The sequence below is a fragment of the Nelumbo lutea genome, chromosome 1, assembly GCF_056320005.1.
Source record: "Nelumbo lutea isolate HS-2025 chromosome 1, American lotus-T2T, whole genome shotgun sequence".
Lineage (NCBI taxonomy): Eukaryota > Viridiplantae > Streptophyta > Magnoliopsida > Proteales > Nelumbonaceae > Nelumbo > Nelumbo lutea.
The window spans coordinates 22,734,946-22,759,350 of record NC_142684.1 but is presented as its reverse complement, the minus strand read 5'-3'; the positions used below and the strand labels follow the sequence as shown (position 1 = coordinate 22,759,350).

Sequence of the window (24,405 nt, the reverse complement as noted above, 5' to 3'; positions counted from 1 at the left end):
TTTAACTTAATGAAATGGAATTAGGGGTGTAAGAGGAGATTATGCTCGAAAATCTCTCTCTGAACCCTAGTTGCCACCACCTTCTTTTTCCTCTTCTCGCTTCTTGAAACCTGATTTCTACTACTTTCTTTTGATTTTCTGCAACTTTTTAAACGATCATTTCTTTTCAAAAGGCTGTTTTTCTTCTGTTGCAAAAGGGTACACATAGGTATTTGGAGTTGACTATTTAGAAACCTTTGCATCAGTTGCTAAAATGAACTCTATTCGGATCATATTATCCTTGGTTGTTAACTTTGATTGGGAGCTTCATCAACTGGACATTAAAAATGCTTTCCTGAATGGGGATCTATGATTCAGCCTCCCGGGTTATAGCACAAGGGTGTGAAGGAAAAGTTTGCAAACTAAAGAAAACCCTATATGGACTGAAGCAATCCCCTAGGACCTGGTTTAGCAAATTTCACTTGGATTTTCAGAAAATCGGGTTCAAGTAGTGTCAGCCTAGCCATACTCTATTTGTAAAGAGGGACCAAGAGAACATTGTGGTCCTAATCGTGTATGTAGATGACATAGTAATTACAGGGAACTAGGACTCTGAGATTCAGAAAGTGAAAAAATCCCTTACTGTGCAATTCGAAGTTAAGGACCTAGGGCAATTACATTATTTCCTTGGAATTGAGGTTGTTCGTTCTCATAAGGGCATCTTCATTTCTCAAAGGAAACATATCCTAGATCTCTTACAAGATGCAGGGAAGCTGGGAGCAAAGCCTGCAGATTCCCCTATTGATGAAAATCACAAACTAGGTGATTGCGTTGGAGAACCTGTGACAGATATCAAGAAGTTTCAAAGGTTAGTAGGAAGAATCCTCTACTTGTCAATGACTCAACCGGCAATAGCATATGTTGTTGGTGTTTTTAGTCAGTTTATGCATGCTCCAAAGGCTTCCCATTTGGAGGAAGCAAAGAGAGTCCTAAGACATCTAAAGAAGTATCCAGGGACTGGTATTTTGTTCAAGAAATATGATCATATGAAAGTGGAAGTTTACATAGATGCAGATTGGGCTGGTGCGGTTGATGACATGAAGTCTACTAGTGGGTATTGTACCTTTGTTGGTGGAAACTAAAGTCACTTAGAGAAGAAAAAAACAGAGTGTAGTGGCTAGATCTAGTGCTGATGCTGAATATGGAGCTGTAGCTCATGGGGTTGCAGAAGTGCTTTGGGTAAAAATTTGATTGGTGAATTGGGCTTCTCTGTTGATAGTTCAATGTCCCTTTACTGTGACAACAAGGCAGCCATTAATATTGCTGCCAACCCAGTTCTTCATGACAGGACCAAGCATATTAAAGTTGACAAGCACTTTATAAGAGAAAAACTTGAGAAGGGTGAAATGTGCACTCTTTACATCAGTTCCAAGGAACAGCTAGAAATGTCCTTACAAAAGGTCTACGCTACTTGTGTCATAATGAGTTGTGTGACAAGTTGGGCATGATTGACATATATGCTCCAACTTGAGGGGGAGTGTTGAAATGTGTTATGTATAGCCATAGGGGTAATTTTGCCTTTTTCTTATCTTTTTATTGTATGCTGTCACCTTAAGTATAAATACTAACTTAGGTGCCACCAGCCATAGTACTTTTGAATAGAACTCTTTCTTCTCTTTTCTCCTTTCTCTTCTTCTCCTTTTTTCATCCTTTTCTATTTTTTCTTCCTTCTTCTTACTAGACTACAGAACGTTATTTGCCCCCACTCAAATACACTGCGTTTGCTGCTAGATTGCAGGCAAATATGTTCTAGCATGCAATGGAGCCTTCAGTAAGGAGCTACAACTAACAAAGTTGAAGTTCCTCCAAAGAAATCTTCTAAATGACAATAGCCATTCATATTGAGAGAAACAACTACAAAAAGAAAAATTTTAGTGTGGAATATATCCTATAACTTGCATTTATTTATAGATACTGGAGAGTCACTTTGAAAAGTCACTTGAAGAGGCTCTTGTACAAGTGATTACTGTTTTAACAATCTGTAACCATTGGGAATTCAAATATGTATGTTGATCACACCTGATTAAATCTTGTCTGTTAGGTGAAAAGGTGAAAAATCAATGGTCATGGTCAAGCCTTCTAATTGCATCCCTATGTGTTCATGTGGGTGTGTGTGAATTGTGAGCAAAGTGTGCCTCTAAAACGCCACATTGTGCTGTGCACACATGCATTTTGTGCGGTAAAATGTCTACACACTCTCTATATGCTACTAATGGGTGTAGGAAAGTTCATACATATAAATCTAAAAGAAATCTTGTAACTTTTCCATGTGGGACTTGAATAAAAAAGGGAAAATTAGAGTTTTTTAATGAGAAAACCAAAATTGTAGAAAACTATTTTTATAAAACCAAAAGGAATAATAAGAAAATCAAGCTGTGTAATCAATCAATCAAACTCAAGAAATTTAATTTCTAGTGAGATTAAATCTCAACAGTTTGTACTTGCTCATAGACATGCTAATGAGCCCTTGTTTTCTGTCTTTCCAAGTCAGGCTCCTGGGCATGCTTTGTGGATTTTGTCTGTGTCCATGCAACAATGGATAATCTTGCCAACGTCTGGGAACCACTGCTTGGTACAGTGGTAAGATCTTAGGTAGACAAGAAAGAGAATGTAGGTTCAAGTTTGACAGTAGCCACTTCGTTTATAAAATGCCAAAGGCCAAAGTCCATATCCTGTTCAACCCTCCCAACTTCCAACCAGATAACTGGGACCAACAGAGAGAGAGAGAATATCAGGGAACAAACTTCATTGAATAATTCATCCTTCACTAACTTAAAATGAGAGACAAAATAACTATTTATGGAGAAACAAGGTTCCCTTTGCAGGAAACTCTAGTTGTAGCTTCCACCTCAAGCAACAAAAGAATAACAAATAAAATGAAAAAGCACAAAATATCTTTTTAAGTATCTTCCTAGAATATTCTTTCTAGTTTCTTCCCTTCTGGTTTATAAAACTGGGTCAAACATGGGCTGAGTTACATGGCCCATTGGCCTTAAGTGAGAGTAGAGTGGTGCTAAAAGGAAGGCCTAGGGTTTAAAAGAGATAGTTGGGCCTGTCCAGCCAAGCTGGGCTTTGATGATTAGGCTGGTTTGTGGAATTCCTGCATTAGAAGGCGTTTTGTGGCTATGGGAGTAGATTTACCATATGCTCTGTTATTCATGATGTTAGAGTTGGTCGAGTAAGGGTAGATTAGTCTTTTTATTATGTTTTAAGTTATATGCTGATGTGGCAATTCTGGTTTTACTTTTGTAGTTCACTTGTCCCATACTTAAGTAGGGGCAGTTTTGTCCTTGTACTCTAATTACAATATAATATAGATTATGGTCGACTAATAGGGTTTACACTCTCTAGTTCGACAGCTTCCTCTTCTTCTTCCTCTTATTATTATTCTCTCTTTCTTTCTCTCAGAACAAGACTGGTACGAATTGCTAAAACATGGTATCAGAGTGCTAAACAAAGGAGAAGAAGGCTGTGGCTTCAAGTATTCTGACCTGTGATCTTTCCTTCTTTTTTCTCCTTCTCTGGGCTGCGAAATATAAGGTACACCACTAGGTGACTGCAGCAATATTTTATTTTTTCCAGGACTGCCGCAATTCTCATTACAGGTGTTAGGAAGGTGCGGCAGCCCCAGGATATCATTTTAATACTGTTGTCACCATGAGTGACAACCCTAGTAGTCGTGTGGTGGTGTTTGTAGTGTTTACCCTCTATTGAGTAGTTTCAAGAGGGTTCGTGTGGTTGTTTGAGTTATAGTCATGGTGATTAATTGTCAGTAGTTTACATCAAGGTTTTTGATCTGAATGGTAGCCGAATGTGTCTGAATGGTAGTTTACATTAAGTGTTTGATCTGAATGCTAGTTTTCATCAAGTTTGTTGATTGTGACTGGTTGAGAGACTGTTATAAGTGATTTGGAGACTGTTGTAGTGTTGACTTGACAGCAGTATTTGTTTGGTGGTTGATAATTCAGCATTAGAAATAGTATTGGGGGACACAATGGCAGCAATTGAAGATGGTGGTAATGATCAGAAATTTGGTGTGATGATCCCCTCAGACTATCTAGGTGTGCAAATGATTTCAATTAAACTTAATGGTGAAAATTATGTTAGACAGTTTTGTATGCCCTTAACTTCAATCAAGATGATGTACTTTATGAGTTTATTGTAAATGAATAAAAGTGCATATTTGATTCATGTTCCCTTGGTATATTTCTGTGTAATACCCTTAAACTGGACACTTAATGAGACTCGTGTTAGTTTAGAATATTCACAGCCAGTGGGTCGGTCTGGGGAGACCTGTCCTGACAAGGTTGACACTGTGGTGCCACCAAGTCGGTCGGGGTGGCTTGTCTCATCTGCTAGGATGAGACCCTAGGCACATACAGTGTAGGATTAATTGAATCTTTGAACTAGACCAGATTTCCAGTATTACCCTGAACCTTGGAGATTGATGGGCAAAACTGGAAAGTTACACCCGACCCCTAGACTCGATTATGATACTACACTAGGTGTCGAATTGGGTTGTCTTTGATATACCATTCAATGAGATCCTTAGCGGGGGTCAAAACCTAGATATGTTGGGACAGTCTGAGAATTCATCTGAGTGGGTGATCATAGTGACATGATCAGCCCCTTTGTCGGATAAAGGTAATGATCGGGGATGCACTCTCACTGATGGAAACCAAGACTGTCGGCAACTAATTTCAATCGTTGAGATTTGTTTTGCAAAACATATTTTATATAAAAGTATATATATTATGGTTTCAAAATGATTTGCAAAAGGTTTTAATTCTCGGGATCCATATAAGCAGAGAGTGCAACACTGTTCCTTGCAGCCGAGGGAGAGGTCCTCTCTTGTCGGGTAATGTATGATCATTATGGGCTGAGAAGTTAAGTGTAAGACCATTGAGGATAATACCTGATGGGCTAATCTTGCATCTGCCCACAGTCCCTAGGTGTTACAAGGTGGCTTGGCCCAGGGATCACTTAGGGTAAGTGTTGGGCCCATAGAGCCCATAAGATGGGTTTCAGGGGGTGCACTGTCCATAACAGTGTATTCGGCCAGGCCTTGTAATAAAGGCAGGGCCAAACCCATGTGGCTGATGTGTAGATCAATGTTTGGGTCCCATGCCATACAAGGAAGCCCAACTGGGTAGCAGTTTGGAAGGCTAAGTGAATACATAACCTTAAATGGGCTTTAAGCCCATTTTGAACTGGGTTGATTTGATCAGTCAATTAAAAGGGGCGAATTCTGAGATGGATCACCTAATAGGATTGGGCCCTGACCCTATCCACTTAGAGAGTCCAAGATCTAAATAAGATTTAGATCTGGAAGCCTCCTAGTTAAATTAGGAGATGGCTGATCTGATCTACAGATAAGATAAGGGTTATCCCTTATCACTTAAAGGGACTTCTAATCCAAATATGATTTGCATTATCAACTCCTAATGGGATTAGGAGCTGATCCCTTTAAGATTATAAAAGGAGGAGGGGGCGGCAGCCTTTTGATATGCAACCAACACATTCTTGTCTTCAGAGCTGAAATCACAAGAAGAGAGAATTTTGCACCCTGCGAATACTCTCTTGCCGCCTCCTTCCTGCAGCCACCGCCTCCAGCAGTTCGATCTCCTACTCTCTACAGGAGTAATCAAGATTTGATCTTGATACCAATCTTTTGGAGAAAAGATTGATTGGAGCTGTATTCACAAGCCATCCTATTGATTCTTGCGAAGGGTCAAGTTCATTTGGAAGAACACTGTTGATTCTGCTCCATCCTGCACTGCGCCATTTTCAGTGGGAGCAGATTTTGGATCCTTCCTTGGGCGTGAACACCTCCATTGGGAGATACTGTTTCTCCGTATCAGGTATAATCCCTTCCTACTCCTTTTGGTTCAGATCTGGTTCAGTTTATGGTTCAAGAATGATCCTTGAAAATATGATTTTCTAAATAGGGAATGCGATTCCCAGTTGAAGGGAGAGAAAAATTTTTGAAATTTGCCCCTCTTATTCCGCAATCTTTGGGCGTCCATGTGATGGATATCATATCCCTTAAAATTATGTGACATGGGCTAAATCAATGGAAGTTTCTCTCAAGGAAAAGAGGAAAGTGAAACATGTGAAGGAAGATAAACCATCAGCTGAATCTCCAGGGTTTGATGACTGGGAACAAGAAGATGCCAAAATCATGACATGGTTGTGGAACAATTTGGAACCCAAGATAAGTGTCAACTTTATGTTCTTAGATATGAAGAAGTAGTTGGTTAGCCATGAGTGTGGGGTTCCATACCCACACTTAGGCTCTAGTGTGTGTGGTTCCATACCCACACCTAGTTGTTTCTAATTTCTTTTAAGTTAGGCCGGCTGGCCTTATTGTTTCTAAGTTTTGTTTTAGTAGGACTAGGACTTTATGTTTATTTCCTATTCTTGTAAGGAACCTAAAGCTATAAATAAAGAAGTGTATGGGGCGACAGATCATCAATCACCGAACCCCTTCTTTCTTCTCCTCCTCTCTTCACTCTTCACTCTTCTTTTCTCTCTCTCTCCTTCTCTTCGAACCTGTAGTACTTCTCTGGTCACACAGTAACAGTGCTACTTCTTACGAGTTGGTATCAAAGCATTTGATCTAGGGTTTTCTCAGGTGGATTTAATTCAGCCAACCACATGAGAATTATTTAGGGCTGGAAGTTCAGAAAGATCCTTACTTTAGCTGATTCTTGGAGGTTACAAGAAGTTTTTTAGCAGTTGTCCTAAGATTGGAGAGTGCTTCTTGTAATCAGGAAGAATCAGGCAGGAATTGAGTGATCAAGATCGATTCTTTGATCAAGATTGGAGGTGCCAACAGTAGTTGATTGATCAAGTTTGTAGACTGAAGGAAGCAATTAGTTTTCTGGGCAAATTTCTCCTTTTCTTGAGGCCGATAGCAGTAAAAGCAATCAGCTTTTTCTGGGCAAGTTCCTTCTTTTCTTGAGGCCGGCAGCAGTAAGAGATAAATTGGCTACTTTTCTTCAGAAAGTAAGTTCTTTTTCTTTGAAACTGATATTCAAAAAGTCCTTGTTGTTCATTCAGATAAGTACGGCTAGAAAATCTCTTCTTTTTCACCTATTTTTAGGAGAAAAAAAAAACCTAAAGTCCAGGACTGATATTAATTCCAGGACAGTAGTTGACTGTAATCTAGTTCTGGGTAACTACAAAATCCTTGTCCTAGGTCAGCTATTATCAGCCTTGGGGTATAGTTTTCTGATTACAATAGGTTTCCTAACCTAAAATGGAGTTCAAGAACCAAGGGGAAGGTGTCTTTAGGAGTGGTGGTTTAGGTAACATGACTGAGAACACCTTTCAGATTACAATTGTTAAATTTGATGGATCAAACTACTTAGAATGAGCCCAATCAGCCGTGATGGCTATTGGGGGTAGAGGAAAACTGAACTTTCTTGCTAGGGGATGTGAAGGAACCGACCAAGGAGTACCCTACTTATGCTAAGTGGGTTCAAGAGAATTTTTTGGTGATGGCATGGCTGTTGTGAAGGAACTGACCAAGGAGGACCCTACTTATGCTAAGTGGGTTCAAGAGACTTTTTTGGTGATGGCATGGCTGTGCAACTCTATGCAGCCACACATCAGCCAAAACTACTTGTGGGCCAAAACAACTAAGGAAATATGAAATGTTATGAAGGAAAGCTACTCTCATCCCCTTAATGTTGCTAGGGCTTATGAGATGAAATGTGAGGTTAAAATTCTGAGGCAAGGAGAGAAGCGGGTCTCTGTTTACTTTTCAACCTTAAAATCTCTGTGGCATGAAATTGACCATCTTGAAACAATTGATTGGGAGAGTCAAAAAGATGCACAAACATATAGATAGTAGGTTGAAAATAACAGAGTTTTTGAGTTCCTAGCCGGTCTGAATTCTGAATATGACATTGTGAGATAGCAGTTGTTGACAAGAGATACTGTGACTTTATCACAAGCCTATTCCCTAGTGCATGGTGAAGAAACTAGGAGAAAGGTTATGTTGTAGCAACAACCCTCCGAATCAGCCTTGGCAGTAGTTAGACCTAAATCTGAGGGGAGGAGGGTAAGGAGAAGAAGGAAGCTAAGAAGGACTTAGTATGTGAACACTGCAAGAAACCTAAACATACTAAGGACACCTATTGGAAACTGCATCCTCATCTTGTTCCAACAAAGCTCAAAAATAAGAAAGGGAATGCTAATATGGTTATCAACACTGATAGTACAACTTCATTAGGCACAAGAGGCACTCCTCTAGATACCCTAGCTGCAGTCCAAGATGCTCTAACTCAGCTAGAAAATGAATTTAGTAATTCAGCTCAGCCTACTTCAGCCCTTGCTCATACAAGTACAAGAGCTAATGCTTGCCATGCTTCTGTCCCAGGTAATACTAGACCTTCCTGGGTAATAGATTCAAGTGCTTCAGATCATATGACCATCATATCTTCTCTATTTAGCACCTATTGCTAATCCTCTAGGAGAGACAAAGTTTCTATTGCTGATGGCTCTCTTGTACCAATTTCTAGCAAGGGAGGCATTAGATTATCAGATACCATCACCCTATCCTCGGTTTTGCATGTTCCCAAGCTTAATGCTAACTTACTTTTAGTTAGTAGTATTACTAAAAATCAAAACTGTTCGGTATCTTTTTTCCCTTATCGGTGTATTTTTCAGGATCTGAAAATGAAGAAGGTGATTGGGATTGGCCGTGAGATGAATGGAGTCTACCTACTAGAACATTTACAGGGGGAGCAGAGTGAAGCAGGGAAATTGTTTGCTTCTCAGTCTTGTAGTAAGATTATGCTTTGGCACAACCGCTTAGGTCATTTATCTTTTCGGTCTTTAAAAAGTCTTTTTCCAAACTTGTTTGAGTCAGTAGAAGTGTCTTGGTTAAAATGTGAAAGTTGTGAATTTGCAAAACACAGTAGATCATCTTATCCTTTAAGTAATAAAAGAAGCAACCTTCCTTTTGAGATTGTGCATACTGATGTTTGGGGGGCCTACCATACTCCCACCATGGAGGGGTATAGATATTTCTTATTATTTGTTGATGACTATACCCGTTTTTCATGGGTCTATCTTATGCACTCTCGAGATAAGGTCCCCTCTCTGACCCAAGCTTTCCATCAAATGATACTAACCCAATTTGAAACCAAGATCAAGATTCTTAGATCTGATAATGCCAAGGAATACTTTTCAAAACCCTTGGCATCCTGTCTCCTTGATCATGGGATCATTCATTAGAGTACCTGTCCTCAAACTTTCTCCCTAGATTATTGATTTTAGAGCCTTTGAACACACGATCGGGACTCCAGGTGTGTTTTCTTCCCTCTCTGAAACTTCCACATCTCAAAGTGTTACCCTAGCCAATGGTTCTTCTTCTCCCATCTGTGGTGTTGGTAAAGTTGGCACTGCATCTCTTTCTTTATCATTTGTTCTATATGTGCCTAAATTTCCATTCAATCTCATGTCAGTTAGTAAATTAACTAAGACCCTTAATTGATCTATTACATTTTTTCCTTCATCTTGTATTTTTCAGGATCTCAAGACGAGGAAGAAGATTGGTGGATGGCATGAGGCCGGTGAATTGTAATATCTTGATGGTGGTAGATCGTCAGTTATACTTCAAACTTCCTTAACTCTTCTCCAATGGCATTGTCAACTGGGACATCCATCTCTCAAGGCACTCAAGCTACTATTTCCTTCTTTGAGTCATTTGTCTTCTTTACCGTGTGAGTCGTGCCAATATGGGAAACACCATTGGGTTTCCTTCACTCCTAGAGTTGATAGTCGTATGTTGAGTCCTTTTGCTATACTCCATTCAGATGTTTGGTGTCCGACTAAAATTAGTCCTATAATGGTTACAAGTATTTTGTCATTTTTATTGATGATTATTCAAGGATGACATGGATTTATTTAATGAAAGAAAGGAGTGAATTATTTTCTATTTTTCAAAAATCCCATGCTGAAATACGTATGCAATTTGGTGTTCCAATAAAATTTCTTCATTCAGATAATGGTCGTGAATACTTTTTACTTCCTCTCAACAATATTTGGAACAACATGGCATCATTCATCAAACTTTGTATGCATCTACCCCTCAAAAAAATGGTAGCTGAACGAAAGAATTTTCATCTCCTTGAAATTGCTCAGTCTATTCTTCATCATATGAATGTTCCTAAATGATTTTGGAGTTGCACCGTGCTTACTGCTTGTTTCCTTATTAATCAGATGCCCTCCTTCATCCTTCACGGTCGGTCTCCCTTTTCTGTTTTGTTCCCCACCTTGTCTCCCTTTCCATTAACACCCTGGGTCTTTGGGTGTGTGTACTTTGTTCACAATCTGAGTCCTGGTTTAGACAAGCTGGATGTAAACTCTATTAAGTGTATCTTTCTTGGCTATTCTCAGACCTTGAAATGGTACAAGTGTTACAATCCCATCACTCGGAAGTCTTTTGTCTGTCCTAATATCACCTTTTTTGAGTCCGTACCATTCTTTTCGGGACCTGAAGTATTGTCCTCTCCACCATTGATTCCTCTTCCTCTTCCAGTTAGTGATCCCATTCCAGTTGTTCCTATTGTGACTGAACCTTCACCTCCTCCAGTGTAGATTCCTACTAAACAACCACCGATCCAGCACGTGTATACTCATGACAAACATTGGCACCTCCTCCGACTTTTACCTTGTCTGCGGATCCTGTTGTTGCTCTTGTCCCAGAACCTTCAGAACTTGATCTTCCCATTGCTTTACAGAAAGGTAAACATAGTTGTACCCTACATCCCATTTCCAATTTTATTTCTGTCTCTCACCTTTCTGCTTCACATTGGCAGTTTGTTTCTCTGTTGTCCTCTATATCTATACCCAAGGATGTCTAGGAGGCCCTTCACCCAAGTGGCGTCAAGCAATGGAGGATGAACTCTTTGCTCTTCAGCATACTCACATATGGGAGCTCACTACTCTTCCTCCAGGTAAGCATGTTGTAGGTTGTAAATGGGTGTATACTGTTAAATACTTGCCAGATGGTAGTGTGGAACGGTTGAAGGCCCGACTAGTTGCTAAAGGTTATTCTCAGTTGTATGGGGTGGATTATATGGAAACCTCCCCTGTGGCAAAGATTGGTTCAGTCTGTGTCTTAGTTTCCTTGGCAGTTATGTATGATTGGCCCCTGTTTCAGCTTGACATTAAAAATGCCTTCCTCTATGGTGACCTTATAGAGGAGGAATATATGGAGTAACCACCCGGGTTTGTTGCTCAGGGGGAGGATGGTGAGGTGTGTAGATTGAAAAAGACAATTTATGGGCTGAAACAATCTCCTCGTACTTGGTTTTGGAAGTTTAGTGAAGTGGTGAAAAATTTTGGAATGAAACAATGTCAGGTCGATCACTCAGTGTTCAGCTATGATTCTGAAGGCAAAAAGATTTTATTAGTAGTCTATGTGGATGATATAGTCATAATTGGCAGTGACAGATTAGGGATTGACAGACTAAAGAACTTTCTACAAGACCATTTTCAAAAAAAAAAAGACCTTGGGAAGTTGAAGTATTTCTTGGGTATAGAAGTTGCTAGGTCAAAACAATGTGTAAACCTGTGCCAAAGAAAATATGTCCTTGATCTTTTGGATGAAACAGGACTATTAGGTGCGAAACCAACTGAAACACCCATGGAACCGATTGCTAAGTTGAGCAGGATACAAGCGAAATATTTGATGATCCTAGAAGATATAGACAGTTAGTGGGGAAGTTGAACTACCTGACCATCACGAGACCAGACATCTCCTTTGTTGTTGTTAGTGTGGTGAGCCAATTTATGCAGAACCCCTAGATGCCTCACTCAAATGCAGTTCTTAGAATTGTAAGGTACCTGAAGGGAGTTCCAGGCCATGTGTTATTGTATAAACTAGGAGGAAGACTTGAGGTAGTTGGGTATACAAATGTAGATTGGGCAAGCTCAACCTCGGATAGAAGATATACAGGTTACTGCACATTTCTTGGAGGAAATCTGGTGACATGGAAGAATAAGAAGCTGACTGTTGTGGCAAGGAGTAGTGCTGAAGCCGAATACAGAGCCATGGCACATACTACATGTAAGTTAGTATGGCTGAAAAATCTCCTACAAGAGATTGGATTCTTTTCATTATGTTTTAAGTTATATGCTGATGTGGCAATTCTGGCTTTACTTTTGTAGTTCACTTGTCCCATACTTAAGTAGGGGCAGTTTTGTCCTTGTACTCTAATTTCAATATAATATAGATTATGGTCGACTAGTAGGGTTTACACTCTCTAGTTTGACAGCTTCCTCTTCTTCTTCTTCATCTCAGAACAAGATTGGTACAAACTGCTAAAACACGTGATATTAAATTCCCCTATTTTGAATTTGAGGATTTTTTCTGTGTTTTTGTCTTAAATACTTGAAATGAGCTCCTGCTTGCGTTTGATGTTTGCATGACCATATGCTTTTTCTGTATGATTCTTTTCATATTTTAAGATGGATAAAATTCATGTTATTTGCTTATCTCAAGTTCTTATTTTATAGTAATATTCTGTATTTAATTTAGAGCTTGATCATTTTTACTTCACTTTTGCAGATCAACACATGTAACTCATTTTATTGTGACCAATTCAAACCCAATTCTGTCGACAAGCCAAAAATTTGGACTGAGAATTGGCCTGGATGGTAATGATTCATCTATATTTTTTTGGTCTTATTAATATTTTCTTTTATGCATCAAAGCTTTTTGTTGTTTATATTTTCATGTGACTGTTTTTTTGTTTGGCATAAAGTCTACTACACATTGTTTCTTTTGGTAGGAAAGCATGTATCTTGGAATATTTTCAGCTTCTAACAATAAAAGAATAAAAGAACAAGAAGAAAAAGGTGAATAGGAGAAAATGAAGGGAAACTTAAACTCGGGAGGGTGGAAAAGAATAAAAATATTATGATATTTTTTCCTCGTTATTTTAAATATGCCAATTTTATGCTTTCTTTCTTCCTAATTCAAGGCTCATTAATTTCTATACGGAATAACTTTGGTTTAACCAATGTTGTGGAACATTGGTTATTTTGCACTGTGGTTTTAGTACCTATCTGGTACCATTTTGTCAGGGCTCTAAATTTGCGCTGGTGCTTTCTGAGATCAGTAAAGCAGCTTTTATAAGAGTGGCAAGTTGCAGGTATGACTAGTGAAGGGAAAGTCTGTTGGTCGGCTATTCCAGCTTTGGTTATGTGGGCTATCTGTTATGAAAGGAACGATAGAACTTTTGAGCAGAAATCAACTATAGAATCAGGGGTCTTCTAGCAGAACTTTTAAATAGTTGGCTATCTGTACACATTATATTTGAGGAGGATATACCCTCTGCTTCTTTTTTGGGGTGGATATATATATATATATATATATATATATTTTTTTTTTTTTTTTTTTTTTGGGGGGGGACCTTTAAAGGCATATATTTGGCAGCACCTCATTGTACAGAGGACCATATTTTTTGAAATATAATACATTATACTTTACCTTCTTTCAGAAAAAGTTGCGAAACCCAATAATGCAGGATCCAACTGATCAAGCATGGGATCTTCCTAATTGTTATGTATTTTATGTTTCTGGATAGTAGGGGTATTTTGGTGAATTTACGCATTGTCTGTGGGTTTGGCCAAGTAGTTAGTTTTGTGTAGTGCAGTGTTTTAAAAGCAAGAGACACAAGGCAAGTAAGAGGGCTTCCAAACACATTAAGCACAAGGCAAAGTGTGTGACCAAATGAAGTAAGGAGCAACTTTTGAAAAAAAATATTAAAAATAAAACTTGACACATCAGAATATGTAAACTTGGATTCTAAATCAAATAAAAAAAAGCACATATAAATTTCCACATGATTATTCAAAACCATATTTCTTTAAAAACATCAATAACTCGATGAGTAGATAAAAAGAGCTAGCAAAAGTGCTGGCATTGACTACATTTCTCACCTAAAGTCTCATAAAAGTCACAATATACATGAATTTCTAATATAAAAAAGGTACAGTTTATTTGATTATGTGGCCTTTCTAAATGACTTTGGACCAATACTGTTTTAAAATTTTCTTGTAATGGTTTTCATTCCACTCAAATGATAAAGGACAAACTATTTATTCAGTCACTTGTTTCTTGATTTCTTTCTGTCAAATTTATATGTAAAATTATGATATCCCACAACTTTCCAGGGGAGGATGGGTAACCATGAAATTCCTCTCACTAGCAAAATGAAGGAACTCAAATTTAGACCCGGAAGTAAAGAAAAATTAGTTTGACATAATGGCATTAAAGAATGGCTCATTGAATGTATGCTATGAAGTTTCATGAATCTCAGAAGTCAGAACTCTCCTTAATTATGATAATCATACTATTTTACATTTTCAGGTTTAAAACATTTGGGGCAAGAAATCCTCACAGGCCACCTGAAGATGTTGCTTATGCTGTTGCTCGTTTTTTCCAGAAAGGTGGTAGCGTACAAAATTATTACATGGTATTATATTTATTTTCAGATTTTGACAGTTAAAATGGAGTATCTTGTTTTATGTTGTTTCCTTTTCCTTTCTTTTCCTTAATTCCATTTATATTTCTACCAACAAGTGTGCTATTTTACATTTTATGGTATTATTGTCACTGAAATATTAAAGTATTTAGTTCTCTCCTTTCTGTGGCTCAGTATCATGGTGGAACAAATTTTGGCCGTACTTCAGGTGGGCCATTCATTACTACAAGCTATGATTATGATGCACCAACTGATGAATATGGTAGTTTACTAACATTTCTTGTTCTAGAAATAACTTGCTAATTTCTTAGCTTGTAAGCATGGTGTAGGTGTTTAGTCTAAATGTGTACGTCTTGAATGAATTCAGGTTTAGCAAGACTACCAAAATGGGGACACCTAAAGGAGCTTCATAAAGCAATAAAGCTATGTGAGGATGCGCTGCTCCATAATGAGCCAACCCTTTTGCCTCTAGGTCCTCTACAAGAGGTGTCTTTCTTTCTGAATCTTTCTTTTTAGCTTTATGCATACTATGATATCAAAAGATATACCCTATGGCAAGTCTTCAACCATTTTAACATAAACAAAATTCAGTGGATTATCATGACTCCAGACTTCATTAAATTGTCTATGTTGAGAATGTAAGGGAATTTATGTCCTTTCATCCTTTTTGTATTTGGGCGCCTATTCAAAGGCCCATTTGTAATTTTCTTCAAATGTTAAGAAAAGCTCTTTAGGGTGTGAACAGTAACACACCTGACTTCTTCAACAAACTCTTCTTCATCTTCTTCTCCTTCTTCTTCTTCAGTCTTGACTGCTTTAACTTGGTATCAGAGCATCTGTCGCTGGTCGTGACTCACAAACGAACCTGCTGACGTCAGCACGTTGCCGGTTGACGTCAGCAGCCCGTACAGTCGGCAGCGTTCATTTGCGGATTTGACACCCCTTGATGCACCTCATTTTTAGAGGAATTTTGATATACATTTCATGGAGGTTTGAAGCTTGTCTACATTTTTATTGGATTTTTTAGATGAAAATTGGTGAAAATTACAGATTTGGAGTTTAGGGCTTGCATGCTCACATGGTGGGCTGGTTGCTATTAAACCCACTTGCATTTGAAGTGTGGTAATTTTCTCAGACTACAGGAAGTAGTCTCAGATTTTTTGGAGCCCTAAAACTTGTTTTGGAAATTTTTTTCTTCCCCTATTTTGCCGCCAGCATCTCCTTTTCTTCTATTTATTGTTGTAATCCATGTTTAACCTTCAAGGAAAGGTGTTTGGATGTTCAGCTAGTGTTGAAAGATTGTGGTGTTGGTGAGAAAAGTGTTTTTAGAGGGGTGGTGATCAATGGACTCACACAAGGATGTGTGCATACCTACCTATGTCCTCCCGAGAAGTAATGACAGTGCTGGAGGGCAAATTGCTACTGTAAAACTTGATGGAACAAATTTTGTTGAATGGTCTCAATCAGCTGATCCAAATTATTCCAAATGGGAGCAAGATAATTTGCTGGTTATGTCATGGCTGGTATGCTCTATTTAGCCTCACATTGTCCGCAACTATATGTTCCTTCCAACAGCTAAGGGCATTTGGGATAGGTTAACTTCAACTTATTCTCAAACGAAGAACATGGCTAGAATCTATCAGTTGCGAAGAGAAGCATGTAATATGCGACAGGGGGAGAAATCGGTGGCCATGTATTTCTCTTCCTTACAATCAGATTGAAAAGAAATGAACCACTTAGGAGCTTTGGAGTGGAAGGATCCTATTGATGCTAAACAATACAGGAAGTGCATTAAAAAAACCAAGCCTTTGGTTTTCTTGCTGGACTAAATTCCGATTATGATTTCACCAGGAAACACATCCTTAGTGCTGATATTTTGTCATTATCCACGGCATTTTCTTTGGTGCAGAATGAGGAGAGTAGGAGGATTTCCATGATGCAAGTTCCTGCTAGTGACAAAACAGCTCTTGTGTCTACAAAACCCAAACAAAGTTCTGGTAAACCTGAAGATGTAGTTTGTGAATATTGCAAGAAGCCAAGGCACACCAAGGATAGGTGCTGGAAACTAAATCCCCACATAAATCTTGAGAAGTTTAAAACCGAAAAGAAGGTAAATGCTCATGTTGCTACAGCTAGTCATGATTCTCAGACTCACATGCTTGAGGGAAACTCTTCTACACAGGCATCTACTCATGACACCTCTGATGTGATGGAAAAATTGAGAGGCATCTTGCTCCATCTTGAAAAGAGTGGGTTGCCTACATCTACTGGTTCACATACACCTTCTAGTGCCTTTACAAAATCAAGTACTGCACTTGTGTGTCATGCCTCATCCTCTGGCTCTTAGATAGTTGACACAGGAGCTAGTGATCATATGACTGGTATGCCTTCCTACTTTACTGCGTATAAACTTTTTTTAGGATAAGGTAAGATTACTGTTGCTGATGGATCTCAGACCCCAATCTCGGGTTTGGGAAAATTAAACTTACCAACAATCTTTCTCTGAAATTAGTTCTCCATGTCCCACAACTACATAGAAATCTCTTATCTGTTAGCTCTCCTACAAAGTCTCATAATTGTTCTATAACATTCTTTCCATCTTATTATGTCTTCCAGGATCTAAATACGGGGAAGACAATTGGCAGTGGACATGAAGCCGATGGAGTTTATCTTCTTGATCAGTCTCCAAAGTTTGGGTTAATGTGTCAGTTTGAGTCCTGTCATGATGAAAAACTAAGTCAATTGAAATTGTGGCATCACTGTCTTGGGCATGTGTCTTTTGAGTCCTTGTCTAGTTCTGGTCTACAATGTGAAGTCTATCAACTATTAAAGCAATGTAACCACATATTTTGCAAGTAATAAGAGAAGTAATGTTGCTTTCCATTTAATACATACTGATGTTTGGGGACCTTATTCTATTCCATGTATGGGTGGTTATAAATATTTTATTCTCTTTGTTGGTGACTACTCGCGGTATACCTGGAAGTATTTGATGAATAGCTGAGATGAAGTTCCTTCAATTATAAAAGGCCTTTTTAATATGGTGGAGACACAATTTGAAAAGAAGATTAAGATTATTAGATCTGACAATGCCAATGATTACTTTGAGAAACACTTACAAACTTTCCTTGAAGAGAAAGGAGCAATTCACCAAAGTTCATGTCCTCATACCCCCAACAAAGTGGGGTATCAGAGAGGAAAAACAAACATGTGGTTGAAGTTTCCAGGGGATTGTTATTCCAGATGCATGTCCCAACTCGGTTTTGGGGGGATGTTGTACAAACAACTGTATATCTTATTAACAGACTTCCTTCGCGGACCCTTCATCTCCAGTCTCCTCATCAGCTTCTTCTTCCTGATGAGGATACCTTCCATCTTCTTCCTAAGGTCTTTGGGTGCATCTATTTCATCCATGACATGAGTCCTTTAGGTTGAAATTTGAGCCAAAGTCTATTAAGTGTGTCTTCTTGGGATATTCTTCAGTCCAAAAAGGGTACTGTTGTTATGACTCTCACTTTGGAAAAAGGCATGTGTCCAAAGATGTTACATTCTTTGAGTCTTTTCCTCTTTTTGCCCTTCTCTTCAGGGGGAGAATGCTAGTGAAGATGGGACTCCTTTTTATATGCCGATTCCTGCTCCAGCTATAACTAGTATTGTCGATCCTTCTCCTTCTTCTCTTCCTCCTTGTGGTGGTGGTAATACTCCTATGCCTCCTCCTATTCCTCGGTCTTGGCACTAGTGGTTCGTTAGACGAAAAAAGAGGATGACTTCAGAGATTGAATGTCCATTACAATCTGACTTCCCAGACTCAGGTAATCTAGATTCTGAACCTCTTCTTGTTTCTAATACTTGCGGTGAACCTGTTATTGAGCCTTCTAGTGTGGTTTCTAACCTTAACCTTCCTATTGTGGTTCGTAAAGGAAAAAGGGCATGTTCTAAATATCCTATCTCAAATTATGTCTCTTATAATACCTTATCTCCCTCTTATTGTGCCTATATCTCTTCCATTGCTTCTGTTTTTATCCCTCACAGTGTTACTGAGGCAATGCAGTTCCCTCATTGGAAGGATACTATGAACCAGGAAATGGAGGCGCTTGAGAAAAATCAAACATGGGAAATTGTTTCTCTTTCAGTGGGCAAAGTTCCTGTTGGATGTAAGTGGGTTTACACAGTGAAACATAGAGTTGATGGCTCAATTGAAAGGTATAAAGCTTGACTTGTGGAAAAAGGGTACACTCAATCTTATGGCATTGATTATCAGGAAACCTTTGCTCCAATAGCCAAGATGAACTCAAATGGATGTTAAGAATGCATTCCTTAATGGCGACTTTCAAGAAGTTTACATGGAACTCCCTCCTGGAGTGAACATCCCTAGGAGTGAAGGAAAGGTTTGTCATTTGAATAAATCCCTTTATGGCCTTAAACAATCCCCTAGAGCTTGGTTTGACAGATTCAAAAAAGCTATCTTAAAAATTGGCTTTTCTTAATCTCAAGTTGACCATACCTTGTTTATCAGGAGAGTGAATGGAAAAGTGACTATGTTGATAGTATATGTTGATGACATTATTATCATAGGGGACGATATCTCTGGAATTGCTGAATTAAAGTCTTTTCTTGCTATTGAATTTGAAATTAAAGATCTTGGAAATTTTTGGTATTTCCTAGGGATTGAGGTCGCAAGGTCAAAGAGGGGCATTTATATTTCTCAGAGGAAATATGTCCTTGATCTACTTCAGGAAGTAGGGAAATTGGATTGTAAACCAGCTGAAACTCTAATTAATCCCAATCATAAGTTGGGAGTTGATGATGGAGATGTCCTTCCTGACAAAGTTGTGTATCAAAGACTTGTCGGTCACCTTCTCTACTTGTGTTTGACTAGACCAGATATATCATGTGCTGTGAGTGTGGTTAGCCAATATATGCACAAGCCTAGATCATCTCATATGCAAGCAGTGAATAGAATACTAGCCTATTTAAAAGGATGTCCAAGAAAATGGATGTTGTATTCTAATCATGGGCATATCAAGGTAGAGGCTTATTATGATGTTGAATAGGCACGTTCTATTGATGATAGGCGGTCTACTTCTGGCTATTGTACCTTAGTGGGTGGTAATGTTGTATCTTGGAGAAGTAAGAAACAATCAGTTGTAGCTCGATCTAGTGCAGAGGTAGAGTACAAAGCTATGGCTCATGGAGTTTTTGAATTGTTATGGCTGAAGTACTTGTTGACAGAAATGGGAGTGCAGATTGATACTCCAATGATATTATATTGTGATAATCAAGCAGTCATAAACATAGCCCACAATCCTGTTCAACATGACCGTACAAAGCATATAGAGGTTGCCAGTGGAGAGATTTGTTTACCTTTTGTGAGGTCTGAAGATCAATTGGCCGATTGGCTTACTAAAGGTGTCTCCAAATCAAAGCTTGACAACAATTTGAACAAGATGGGCATGACAAATACCTATGCTCAGCTTGAGGGGGAGTGTTGAGAATGTAAGGGCATTTATGTCCTTTCATCCTTTTTGTATTGTGGCGCTTATTCAAAGGCCCATTTGTAATTTTCTTCAAATGTTAAGAAAGGCTCTTCAGGGTGTGAACAGTAAAACACCTGACTTCTTTGACAAACTCTTCTTCCTCCCTTCTTTTTCTTCTTCTTCTTCTTCTTCTTCTCGAGTCTCGACTGCTTTAACTGTCTATTTGCTTAGATTCTAGTCTATTCTTCATGTAACTAGTGATTGTCTTGTGTTTGGTAGTTAGAATATATTTTTATTAAATTGTATCCTAGAATTTAATTTTCTTTTTATAGTTAAGTTTTATTGTTTTTTATCAATCATATTTATTATCTTGGTAGAGAGTCAAGAGAATAAGAGAAAGAGAGAAGAGAGAAGCGAGAAGAGGGGGGAGGAAGAGAGAAAATTTGATTGAGAATCAAAAAGGAGGGTTGGCGGCATCATCCATTCTATTTATATTAAGGGCAATCCTATACAATTAATAAAAAAGAGGAAAAAGGCCATAGTGCCCTTGTGGCACATGGTTACAAAATATCAATAGTTGACACTCCCCCCTTAAGTTAGGATATAGATGTCAATCATGCCCAACTTGTCAAACAAGTCATTGTGCTACAGGTGATGTAGGCTCTTTCTAAAAATATCTACAAGTTTCTCTTCAGAATTAACATACGGAGTGCACACTTCCTTATTCACAAGCTTCTCCCTGATAAAATGTTTGTCCACTTCGATGTGTTTTGTTCTATCATGGATTACTGAATTGGCTGCAATATTGATGGCAACCTTATTGTCACAATAAAGTGACATGGGGATAGCTATCAACTACAAACTCCACTTCACCCAACAAGTTCTTTATTCACATGATCTCTGCAACCCCATAGGACATAGCTTTGTACTTAGCTTTTGTACTGGATCTAGCCACCACGCTTTGTTTCTTACTTCTCCATGTGACTAGGCTTCCTCCTACAAAAGCATAGTATCCACTAGTGGACATTTTGTCATCTACTAATCCAACCCAATCAACATTTGTACACACTTCAACCTTGAAATGCCCATGCTTCTAGAACAACAAACCAACTCCTGGGAACTTCTTGATATACCTTAGAATCCTCTTGACAGCCTCCAAATGAGTAGCCTTAGGGGCATGCATGAATTGACTAAGGACACCCACAACATAAGCAATATAGGAGTTTTCCCTCAACTGGAACTGCTTTACATCTTTTGTGGTTTCCCCATGATAGTCACCCAACCTATAATTTGGATCAATGGGCGAATTAGTTGGCTTCATCCTAGTTTGCATGTCCCCATGTAGTTGGGATAAGGCATGGATCATGATGATTCCTAGCCATAGTTTCAAGGTGTCAGGTGATTGTGAGCGACATTGGGGTGCCCAATCGCCTGACACCTTGGCAATAAAAATTTTATAATATATATAAAAAAAACTAACTTTTGGCTAGTTCCCTAGTTTTATATACCATTCAACAGGTATATTAATTGAAAAACTAGCAATTCTCTTTATTAAGAACATTAAATTTCCTTTAAAAATGTGACAAGTCATTGAATCTAAAAGATAAAAATCTTTTACATATATTAATTTCACTATTTTCAGAAATAATACTATTGTAATAAGTATTTAAAAGAGCAATTTCATATCAATTAGCAGCTAAAGAAGGTTATTAACTTTCATTGATAAATATTCAAGATGGAAAGTAAAATAGAAAATACAAGGATGGAGTTTCTATTTTATTAATTAGAGAGAGAGAGAGAATAGGAAAAAAAGAATCTCTTTATAATTCTATTCTTTCTTTCCTCTTTCTTTTTTTTTTCTTTTTATCTCATCAAAACCTTTTGATCTTTTAAATTTCGATAGTATATATATATATATATATATATATATATATATATATATATATATAGCATATAATAAAATGTATTGGCACATACATTAATAAGATACAACAATATAAATGATATTATAAAAGGCGCCCACTTTGTCATTTTTGTCCCCTAGGTGAGCACTTAGTTGCCTAGAAGGGCACCTATTTGCTAAAAGTCAAGGCATTTGGGCGAGGCACCCAGCCAAGGGTGCCTAGTTGCCTAGGCAATGCCTTGACAACTATGCTCCTAGCTTGCTTGTATCCTGTAATAATTTAGGATGTATTTCCTTTGTGAAATGAAGATCCTTTTTCTGAAGTGGACAACTTCAATTCCAATGAAATACCATAACGAGCCTAGATCTTTCACCTCGAACTTAGTATCTAATAACTTCCACAGCTTCTGAATTTCAGTTTTCTTTTTACATTTTTTGAGTAATGAAAAAAGTTTTATTAAAAAGAAAAGATAGGTACAAACTTATTGGGTGTTAAGGTAACACCCAACCAACAGGACACTAGGAAAACAAGTTACATTACAAGCTGGGATCTCAAGAACACCCCAGAAATTTTCTACTAGATCTACACTGTTAAAGTGCTCAAATTCTGAGAGAATCGAGACTCAGCTTGAAACAAGATTTCCAACCAAGGCCACCACAACTTCAGTGCCTTTTGATTTGTCCTCGAACAGTCTTTTATTTCTTTCCTTCCATAACACCAAAAGGGGTGCAGCTCCTCCTCCTTCAGGCCCTAGACATTCCAGGATAACAGCTTCATTTTGCTCCCCCTACTTCTTGCCTCCCCCAACCTCTGTCCCATTACTCTTCGTCTGCAAAGTAATTTTCCTCACCCCCTTCCTCATCCTATATTTTTTTCCTGTCTGATTTTCTCTCTCTTTTTAATTTTTCTTCTCTTTTATTCTTCTCAAAACGCTCGAAAGCAATTCTCGCGAATACCTCCCCTCCCCAAAAATGAAGGCCTAGTAATTTCCCAATCGCCACCTCCATTTCCACTAGATTGTCTAGATCAATCACCATCAACTGACCAGCTCCTCCACTCCCAGTGGTCTTCCCCAGGTCCTCCTTTCTTCCTTTTTCCCCTTCCCCTCCCTTTTTTCTTTCCCCCTCTAAAGCCTCAACCTGTTCTACCCCTGTTTTCCCCTGAAACGAACCTGACACCTTTCTTCTATTATAAACTTTGTTCTGTAAATAATCCTCTGTCTCTTTTTCCTGCCTCTTTCTCTTCCCCCCTGACTCTCTTCACCTCTTCATCCCCAAATCCCTTCCTTTGGGACTCCTATTTTCTTTTGTCTCTCAGTCTTGAGCAGGGTTGACGGGATAGAAATAACAAGATGACTTACCTCTTCAGGTCTGCAAACCTCTTCATCTCCTTTATCACTAGAGATCTCGTCCCTCTCTCCACCCTCCGACACGAAACTCTTCCCAAATAGGCCAATTTCAGAATGTGTGGTGCTCTGGTCGGGTTCTTGTGGAACTTGAGTTGAGCTTTTCACACTCCTTTCTTCCTAGCTACCCAGAATAATCCCTGTCGTTGGGGTTGCTTCTTCCTCCAAAGATTCTTTTCGAGGTGAACTAGTTGATTCCGACTCCTCTCGGACTACAAGTGGATTCACAGTCCCTTCCTAGGAATAACTGATGCCAACACCCTCTTCAACTGATCCTCCCCTTTTCTCAGTTACCAGTAGAAACTGCAAAAACCAATCTGATTTGTAATCTGTGAAAGAAAAGTAAGAGAAAAGAGAATTCTGCAGAGAAGAGAAGAGGAGAGAAATAGAAAAGAATGGGAGAAATCCGAAAACTAATCTGGCCGCTCCTTTCATGTGGGCAATATTGATTGTAGCCTGATTGTCACAGTATAACATCATAGGTTCCTCTACTTTCACCCCAATCTCACTTGAGAAATCTAACCCAAAGAAGTTTTGAGACACCATGAGCCATGGATTTATACTCAGCCTCTGCACTTGACCTTGCCACAACCACTTGCTTCTTACTCTTCCAGGAGATCAAGTTTCCACCTACAAAGGTACACACTCCTGATGTAGACCTCCTGTCATCTAAGCATCCTGCACAGTTTGCATCTGTATATGACTCTAGCTTCAGATTCTCATGATTTGAGAAAATAATGCCTCTGCCAGGGTGCTTCTTCTGATATGCAAGTATCCTCTCAATAGCTTCTCAGTGTTGAACCCGAGGTACATGCATGTACTAACTCACAACACCGACAGTATAAGAAATATATGGTCGTGTCATACACAAATACAGTAGTCGGCCCACCATTCTTTGATATCTCCCTGCATCCTTTACCAACGCATCATCCACACCATTAATTCTATGATTTGGATCAATAGGAGTGTCTACTGGTTTGGTCCCCAACTTCCCAGTCTCTTGCAATAGGTTAAGTACATACTTCCTTTGTGAAATGAAGATCCCATGCTTGGATCTTGCAACTTCAATCCCC

The 24,405-nt window shown here is 38.6% G+C and overlaps 1 protein-coding gene across 1 annotated transcript in view; it reads left to right on the top strand.

Annotated features, from left to right (window-relative positions):
- The window catches only part of LOC148873933 (uncharacterized), a 77,920-nt gene that overhangs the window by 30,751 nt on the left and 22,764 nt on the right, over window positions 1-24,405 (top strand). The window contains exons 13-30 of the mRNA XM_088948308.1: window positions 716-1,093; window positions 1,208-1,439; window positions 1,721-1,777; window positions 1,951-2,020; window positions 2,531-2,619; window positions 13,144-13,211; window positions 14,432-14,537; window positions 14,721-14,808; window positions 14,914-15,032; window positions 16,085-16,239; window positions 16,398-16,863; window positions 16,967-16,972; window positions 17,163-17,236; window positions 17,852-17,933; window positions 18,133-18,241; window positions 18,353-18,749; window positions 19,063-19,453; window positions 19,601-20,033. Of these exons, the coding sequence (XP_088804434.1) occupies window positions 716-1,093; window positions 1,208-1,439; window positions 1,721-1,777; window positions 1,951-2,020; window positions 2,531-2,619; window positions 13,144-13,211; window positions 14,432-14,537; window positions 14,721-14,808; window positions 14,914-15,032; window positions 16,085-16,239; window positions 16,398-16,863; window positions 16,967-16,972; window positions 17,163-17,236; window positions 17,852-17,933; window positions 18,133-18,241; window positions 18,353-18,749; window positions 19,063-19,453; window positions 19,601-20,033 (3,320 nt within the window). The remainder of the gene's footprint in view (window positions 1-715; window positions 1,094-1,207; window positions 1,440-1,720; window positions 1,778-1,950; window positions 2,021-2,530; window positions 2,620-13,143; window positions 13,212-14,431; window positions 14,538-14,720; window positions 14,809-14,913; window positions 15,033-16,084; window positions 16,240-16,397; window positions 16,864-16,966; window positions 16,973-17,162; window positions 17,237-17,851; window positions 17,934-18,132; window positions 18,242-18,352; window positions 18,750-19,062; window positions 19,454-19,600; window positions 20,034-24,405) is intronic.